This window comes from Rhincodon typus, unplaced genomic scaffold (genome assembly GCF_021869965.1).
Source record: "Rhincodon typus isolate 14 unplaced genomic scaffold, sRhiTyp1.1 hic_rhity00006096, whole genome shotgun sequence".
Taxonomy (NCBI): Eukaryota; Metazoa; Chordata; class Chondrichthyes; order Orectolobiformes; family Rhincodontidae; genus Rhincodon; species Rhincodon typus.
Window position 1 is genome coordinate 1 of NW_025971734.1, and position 8,852 is coordinate 8,852.

Below are 8,852 nucleotides of genomic sequence, written 5' to 3' on the forward strand. Positions count from 1 at the left end.
GTGTGTGTGTGAGGGAGTGTGTGTGTTTGTGTGAGGGAGTGTGTGTGTGTGTGTGTGTGTGTGAGGGAGAGTGTGTGTGTGTAAGGGAGTATGTGTGTAAGGGAGTGTGTGTAAATGTATTGGTTGGAGAGCTTTCACTGCGAGAGGTGATGGAGAGTTCTGTGCAATAACTGTACAGAGTGTTTGGCCTCCGATTACCCTGTGTGAACAAACCAACTTTTTTGGATCATCATTACTCTGGTGAGCATTTTCTCCTTCCCATCTCGCGTTCCTGAAACAGATGCTTCCAGCCATTCTGTCAGCTCCTTTGTTTCAGATCCAGTTTCTCACAGTCAGTTCTTTCTTTGTTCTGACCAACAGGACTGGCACGAGCGAAGTCTGTGCCCAGTCAGACCTACTCCTCCCAGGTGGTGACACTGTGGTACCGGCCCCCGGACGTGCTCCTTGGGGCCACCGATTATTCCACCGCCCTGGACATCTGGTGAGGGACTCTTCCCATCCTTTCTGAGAAAGGCCTGTGGTGATACACCGGGAGCGTTTCCTCTAAGCCGGGCGGAGGCGGGGGCTTTGGAGCGGGAGTCTACAGCTAGCAGCGTACTAACAGTTAGTTTAGGAATATGGGGAGGCCATTCATCCCCTGCATGGCCAGCTCCGCTGTTCCATTTGATCTTATCTACCTCAATTCCACCATCCTTCATACTTTTAACCAACGAACATCCAACAGCCTCAGTTTTGAAACTTTCAGTTGTCCTCCAGTCCCTATGAAATTTTTGGTGGTGTTGGTGGTCAGGGTGGGTGTGAGGTACACCATTCCAGTTCCTCCCCTATCCTTCCTGCACTTCCTGACTGTATGAGCAAAGTCCAATTCTGTGTTCTGCCCTGGACTCCTGTTTTCTTTAAGGTTCTGCTCTTTATCAACATCACTAAACATCTCAAGCGACTATCTTCTGCACTTGACGCAACACAAGCTCAGACCGTTGAAACTATCCTCATAAGATAACCCTTCGAACCCAGGTACTATTTCTGTTAAATCTGCTCTGTGCTGTCTTCAAGACCATTACCAGTCTCCGTCCTTGTGTCACCTTGAGTCTGAAGGAAAGGGCCCCTCGTAGGGGCAAGTTGTGTGTCAATCGTGGCTCAGTGGACAGCAATCTCTCACCTCTGCCACCCCCCAACTGAGGCAGATGGATTTGGGTTCAAGTCTCACTCCAGCACTCAGGCACAAAAACTCCAGGCTGACCCTCGAGAGCAGTACTGAGGGAGTGCTGCACTGTCGGACATGTTGTCTTTTGGGCGAGACATCAGGCCAGGGTCCCATCTGAATCCCTCAGGCAGTCGTGAAAGATCCCCTTGCATTTTTCCCGGTGTGGTATGGAATTTCTACCCGATGTTCTGGCCACTATTTATCTTCCAATCGATGTGATAACAAAAAATTGGCAACCTGGTCATTATCGCATTGCCTTCTGCAGGAGCCTGCTGTGTGCAAATTTTGCTGCTGCGCCTTTAACAATACAACTACACGTCAAGAGCACTTCATTGGCTGTAACGTGCCTTGATGCGTCAAGTGGTCATCAAAGGTGCTACAGAAATGCAAGTCTTTTATCACTGCAACCTAAGCTTATCTTCCCATCAGAAGCGGCTCCCTTGCCTGAGGTTGTTCCCCGTTTCCTGAGGGAAGTCATGGTGTCCCTAAACCAAAGACAAATACCCACTAACAAAAAAAGCGAAAGAACTGCAGATGCTGTAAATCAGGAACAAAAACAGAAGTTGCTGGAAAAGCTCAGCAGGTCTGGCAGCATCTGTGAAGGAAAAAACAGGGTTAACGTTTCGGGTCCGGCGACCCTTCCTCAAACACCCGCTACCCCCTTGTACCACTCCCACCAAGTCTCCTGTATCCTGCAGAGCTGTTAATGCTGCTGTGGGTGGTCTAGTTCCCAATTCTGTAACATCCTCTCCCAAACTCCATCTAACTCTCTGTGGTTCACGGTAGCCATTCTCCCATTGCCAGTAACAGGTAGCACTTGCTGGCGAGATGCTCAGCCAATAGGCACAGGGTAACAACTGGGGTAATGGGGAGCTGACCCATCCTTCCACCTCAGATGTATCGAGGTCAGGTTCTTGGGCCTGGTTGAGAGGAGCTAACTGCTTGTTCTGAGGAAGGGTCACCGGACCCGAAACGTTAACTCTGATTTTTTCTTCACAGATGCTGCCGGACCTGCTGAGCTTTTCCAGCAACTTCTGTTTATTTTGTTTCTGATTTACAGTGTCCGCAGTTCTTTCGGTTTTTACTTTGTAACTAACTGCTTTCTTGTTTCATTTTGTCGTGCAAATACCAACGTCAACGATAATAGTGCAGAAACGCGAAGGAGCGTAACTTTTTGGAGCTGGTTTAGGCCCTCAAGTCTGCTCTGCCTTTTGATAAGCGACATGTTGTCATCTCCGCTTCCCTGTCTTTTCTGCTCGTGATCCTGGTCTGCCTTGATGATATTCAAGACCCAGCCTCCAGTGCTGTCTGGGGAAGAGTACTCCACAGACTTAATAACTCCCTGAGAGAGAAAGAAAGATCCTCATTCCATCTTAAGAGGGAGAGCCCTCGTTTTTAACCTGCATTTGCTACTTCCCCAACAAGGGAAACCCACCTTCCCAGTGTCCACCGTATCAAGTCCCCCCACCAAAGATCCTTTAAGTTTCAAGGAGATCACCTCTCATTATTCCATACTCCACTAGGTGCAGATTCAACCTGTTCAACCCTTTTCTTATAGGGTGGGCCTTATTCTGCAGGATCACATCCTTGACTTTCAAGGATTCATGTTGCTCAATCTCACATGACTGCTCAATCAATGGTTCAACCCACCTCTTTATTTTAGGATTCTTAGTGAGTTCAGTATTGACTATAAAACTCAGGTACAAAGTGTTACCATGCCAACCTCACACAGCAAAAATACTTATACCAGTTCTAGTTTTCAGTGCTCACGCTCCATGTCTATTACCGCTAATTGGCGATGCGTTAAAAGATACACAGTACAGGCTTTAGATACACAGTACAGACTTTAGATACACAGTACAGACTTTAGATACACAATACAGACTTTAGTTATTCAGTACAGACTTTAGATAAACGTGCAGCTGAGAAGATGCACTCATGTTCATCAGTCTCTCCCAGTGATATAGTTTCCATGGTTGCACAATCCGCCTGAATGCTTTATTCCCACAGTGTCTTGTAGCCTTAAAAGCTTTAATGAGTGGCATCTCCAGTTCTTCAGCATTTCACCTTTGAGCGAGCCTTGCTGTCGAACAGAACTGGAAGCTGTAATAAGCCATCTTACAACAGCCCAACCTCTGTCTCGCGCTCTCACACACACACACACACACACCAACACATACACACCCCCCTCAGTGAGATGCATGTCAATTGTGCGCCCATACTCCCACAGGCACCAGTGAGAATACTAGCATGTAGACCTCATTTGCTCCTGGCTTTTGCCAAATTTCCTGGAACAAGCTGGTTACGTGTCTGTCCGTGCCACTGTAGTGATGACGATAGCGAGTAACTCTGTCCTTCCTTGGCAGGGGAGCGGGTTGCATATTCATTGAGATGGTGGAAGGTTGTCCAGCTTTTCCTGGTGTGTCTGATATCATGGAGCAACTCCGGAGAATCTGGGCAGTAAGTGACTTTGGATATTGCGTTAACCCGGGAAGACACTGTCATTCGGGTTTGAACTCGGTTCAGGCTAAGGGAGGGAGTGAATTTCCACACATTGAAACTAGCCGAAGGGCCTTGGTTTGGAGCTTGACCTAGGGCAGGAGAGTGACTCCTTCCCATTTCCCACAATTCCCTTTAATACGCAACGAGGCAGGGCAGCAGAAGTCTTAGATTTCAGAGACTGTAGCGACATGTAAAGTCACTTAACCTTGGTTTGCAGATGCACCGATTGGCTCATGCCCATTTCCAGAAAGAATTCTGGACAACAGGATTCTGGTCAGTGTGGCCTGAGACCCACTCTTTTGGGTCCCCGATTACTGAGTTCAAAGTATAGAGAGAATGAGGCCCCCATTGTCGGTGATGAGTCTGAAGCGTGCCTGCTGGAACTACATGTTTCCAGTGTAAAGGCTTTGAGAGGGCAGTGCGCAGTCAACATTCCAATCTGAATGGGGAATCTCTGTTTCCAGGTCCTGGGACTTCCCACAGAAGAGAGTTGGCCTGGAGTCACAGCACTCCCAAACTACCGCACAGGTAAACCCTTAAAAATCGGCCATCTGTGTGGAGAGATCTGTTATGAAAGGGTTCAGTCTGAGTGAGATATGGGGGTTCAGTCGTGGTATGTTGGAGTGCAACCTCGCTGATACGCTGGGGTTCACTCTGGGTCATATTTTAACGTACTGTCGGTCACGTGTTGAGTTTCAGCATGGGTGAGATATTTGGATTCAGTCTGAACGATATACTGGGATTCATTTTGGGGTTCAGTCTGAGTGAAATTGGGGTTCAGTCTGTAATATTTGCGCTTGGGTCCAAGTGATATATTGGGCATTCAGTCTGCGTTATATAATTGGGATCCGTCTGCGGTACATCAACTTTCAATTGGGATGAAGTGTTGGGGATCAATCTGAGCAATGTTTCATGTTGGGGTTTTAGATTTGGGCTGCTCCATTAGGCTCACCTAGAGTAATATATTAGGGTCTGGCTGGATGGTGAGTGTATTTAAGCGCTTGTGTGTTGGTGCGTTCTCTGAGGGTTGGTATGAGAGAGTATATCGTGGGAAAGTTTCTGCGAGATTATGTGGGGAATGAGTTTGATTCTGTACCGTGTGTGCTGGGCTGGGAAGAGGTATATGAAGAGGTTTGTGTGTACACCCACTCTTGGTGGGCCTACTGGTGATAATATTGGATCAGTCCTGAAACATGCTTTCCTCTTCACTCCTCACAGAGCACTTTATACCTCAGCCACCTCAAAAGCTGGGCCATGTTTGGAAAAGGTGAGTGTTGCTTTGGACAAACCTATACCAGGGAGCTGCCGTCTGGGATCCTGCGACAATGGCACGCTGAGTGAAGAAGCTGTCTCTCCACGTTCTCGTTCCTTTCCTGACTGGTTCTCATTTTGTTCAGACTTCAGCTGTTTCTCAGTTTGAAAAAAAATATAGGAAGTGCCGCTGGGAATACTGGGGGGGGCATGAAGTATATCACCAGCTCAATCCAAACTCTCATAAAATCTCACCTTCACCCTCTTTTCTCTTGCCCCTGCTTCTTTCTCACTCACTGTCTCTCTATTTGTTTCCTTCTCTGTTTTTCCAGCCCTCCCTCCACTCTCTTCAAGGTCCTCTTCCTATTTATCCTGTGGTATCAGGGGGAGCTAATCTCTGTCTCTAAAGACAAGATGTATGAGAGGTTCATTAGTGATCAATAAGAACCATACTTGCTTCCCTCTGTACCATCAATGAGTGATAGGAAGAGTCATCAGTGATGCCCCCATATCTGCGGCCAGCGAGCAAAAGCTGCAGAACTCATCACCCAGTCATTTCATTGGATCATAGATTCCCTACAGTGTGGAAGCAGGCCATTCAGCCCATCGAGTCCACACCAACTCTCTGAACAGCATCCCACCCAGACCCAGACCCACACCCCCTACCCTATCCCCGTAACCCTGCATTTCCCATGGCTAACACACCGAGGTTGTACTGTGGGAGGAAAACTGGAGCACCCGGAGGAAACCCACGCAGACACTGGGGAAGAACGTGCAAACTCCACACAGACAGTCACCCAGGGGTGGTATTGAACCAGGGGCCCTGGCGCTCTGAGGCAGCAGTGCTAACCACTGAGCTACCATGTCATCCCATTTCTGGCTGGCATCAGTCTGAACACTGTTGTTGATCCTGACGAAGAACCCACAAGTCTCCAATAAGTATCTGTGAGCCTGCTGCTGACAATGAGATCGCGCCACTGTCTTGAGCAGATCCCTGGAAGGATCCAAGGTCCGAGAGGTCGAAGGTGGTGATGTCTTTGACACCATTGGGTCCAGTCAGCAGCTCTTGTTCCAGCAGTCTACTTGTTATCTGACACTGATTGTCACGACTCCCTGCAGTTCTGACAAATCTGGCTGAAGAGACAGTGTATTGGGTATGGCTTCCTGCGAGCTGCATTCCTCCGTTCACCTCCTGTCTCCTGTAGAGATTCTGGTCTGTGAGCAGGCATCTACTGCTGGCCTGTTCTTCCTCATCTGAGGTCCCACATAAAGCACCCTAAGTAGTGTGCATGTGGATCGGAATGCATAGAGCCCAACACATTGGAGTGAAATTTTCAATTTTGCCGCCAAACTCAACACACAATCAGATCAGTGCAGTTACCCACACTATTTGTCTAGCCTGGATTTGTCTCACTATCTCTCTCCGTCTGTCTCTTGCTCTCACTCTCTATGTTGTTTTCTCTCTGTCTGTGTCTTTCCTGCTTGTCTGAGTCTCTGTTTATTTGTCTAACCAAAACCTAAACTTTGGAATTCCTTCTCCCGATCTCTCTGCCTGTCTTCCCTCTGAAGTTTTTCTTTCAACCCTGACCTCCTTGATTCATCCTCATTATCTCTTTGTGGGGTTCGGGGCCAGGTTTGATCTGCCGACGATCCTGGGAAGTGCTGTGAAACACTTTGCCGTGTTAAAAGGGGCTCCACAGAAATGCAAGTTGTTGACTTGAAGTGGGCTGACAGCGTGCCGCTGCAGTGTGGCCTTGTGTCTCACCTGATGGCCCTTTCCTTCCCTTTGCTCAGATTAGGCCTGGTTCCTCAGGCGGAGTCTCTAACATCGCAGCTCCTCCAGTGCTACCCGCGGGACAGGAGCTCGGCAGAAGATGCCCTGGCACACGAGTACTTCAGCAGCCTACCCCCTGCTCTGTTCCAGCTCCCCGACAGTACGTACACATTCGTTCCTGTCACACCTTGACTTTGGCCGTGCCTCACCACCAGTTCAGTAGATTATTGGGACCGGGTCAGCAATTGCCAAACAGAGTGGCTGTAATGAAAGTGTGAGCAACAAGGAGAATTGCACTCAGCAGCTAAAAATGAAAATCACGACGTGTAATCGTAAAGAGAAGGAATCATAGGACAATAATAAATTCAGAACGAGAGGACCATAATTAAACTTTGAGTGAACTATAACATAATGTGACCAAATACTCACCCTCCTGGTAAATACTGACAGAACTGGGAATGATAAAGTCAAAGTCTGGGTGTGATAGAGAGTTATGGTTTTTATATTATTGACCAGTCCATTCAGTGATAGTGTATGATAGAATCCATGTCAGTTCTGATGTATACAATTCATGGAGCATTTGTTGCCCATCCCTATTGTGGTGATAGTAATGAGATCAGCCAGATGGACCTCAGAAAATATTAGTTCCCTGATTGGGGCTGTTAATCTGGTCCAATCAGGGAGCCCTGGCTGACAGGTATAAACAGGAGTGTCAGGGGTTCTGTTCACTCTGAGAGCTGGCTGTGAGGGAGCTGGGTCAGTGTCAAGGACTCTGCACATATAAATAAAGGGTGACTTGGTGACAGGATACCGACCTCTGTGGAATTATTAAACAAAGCCAAGCAATGGCCAAACGGTTACAATTTTCTTCAGAATCTGGGCCAGCGAGCCATTGTAGTTGCTGCTGGTACTTGGACTTTGGATAGCAAGGGAGTCCCACCAGTCCTGAACTGACTAAGAAACATCACAAGCTGGGATCCAGGAGAGTGCTCACCCTAGAAAATCCACCTACATCTGGTTTGGAACAGTTAAATTACTCAGCAACATCCGAATCAGAACCAATCAAAATAAACGTCTGGTTAAATGGTCACCTTGTCCTGATAAAGGTTGATACCAGCTCGGCTGTATCAGTGATCGCAGAACCAGTCTTTAACTAAATTCGCTCTGGACTCCAAACCTTAAGTTTGCACAAGACCTCGGCTAGACTGAGAACCTATACCGAGGAACCTTTATAGATGAAGGGTACAACTTCGGTTCCAGTCTCTTATGGGAAGCAGCTGGTCAGTTACCACTGACTGTGGTTTTTTCTAGTTGAAGAATCAACTAGAGTTTATTAAAACTATTTTAGATTTAGCATTGTTCTGATTCCAGCTAATGTTACTATTGGACAAATCAAATCGCAGACTAAAATCTGGCCTGATAGCTCATATTTTGATTTTGTTTTTAACATGACAGTTTTTCACTGATAACTAAGGATTCAGGGCTGCAGATTTGGTTGCGACAACATAACAGCAGTTGAATACAGAGTGACGGAGAATATGGCATTAATCTCCGTTTTTGTACGGGAATCGAGCCTTAGTCACAGTCAGTCAACAGGTCTTGCTTTTGCTGCCTGTGTTGCAAAGGCAGCGCTGAGTGTTTTGAGTTCTCCAGCATTCTCGGTTCTATTGCTGACTGCTTACTCGTGTCTCTTGCAGTGGTTTCCATCTTCAGTGTGGCTGGAGTCCGCTTGGAGCCCGAAGCCCGGAATGCTTTCCATCCCTTTCGGAAGGTCAGATGCACATCAATCCTTGCCTGACATGGAGGGAGAACGGGACAGGTAGGGAGCAGACTGGAGACCATTCGTGACCCCAGGAGGGTGAAGGGGAGAAGAAAGCACAAATTGGATGAATTGTTCCACCCTCTTGCCCTTTATCTGGGAGTGGAGTTTGGGGCATTCCCAGGATCTGTAAGACACAGAAGTGACTGTCAGTGAAGCGGGAGGGGGGGAGGGGGGACATTCCTTTTAAAACCACCACGGGGTCAAGCTTTTTATTCCACACTCTATTTGACTTCAAATTCCACATAGTCCAGGTGAGGAGGCTGACTGCATCAGGCCTCCAGGCATTGTCCTCCTTACCA

General features: G+C 47.7%; 1 protein-coding gene across 1 annotated transcript; it reads left to right on the top strand.

Moving 5' to 3' along the window:
* Positions 1-360: 360 nt before the first annotated feature.
* On the top strand, positions 361-8,544 carry LOC109910911 (cyclin-dependent kinase 15-like; the record flags this gene model as incomplete). Its single annotated transcript, XM_048594117.1, has 6 exons — positions 361-481; positions 3,571-3,664; positions 4,171-4,234; positions 4,925-4,973; positions 6,752-6,891; positions 8,429-8,544. Coding segments are annotated over 6 exons (569 nt in total), but the record flags the coding sequence as incomplete, so codon positions are not given.
* Between the last annotated feature and the right edge of the window lie 308 nt (positions 8,545-8,852).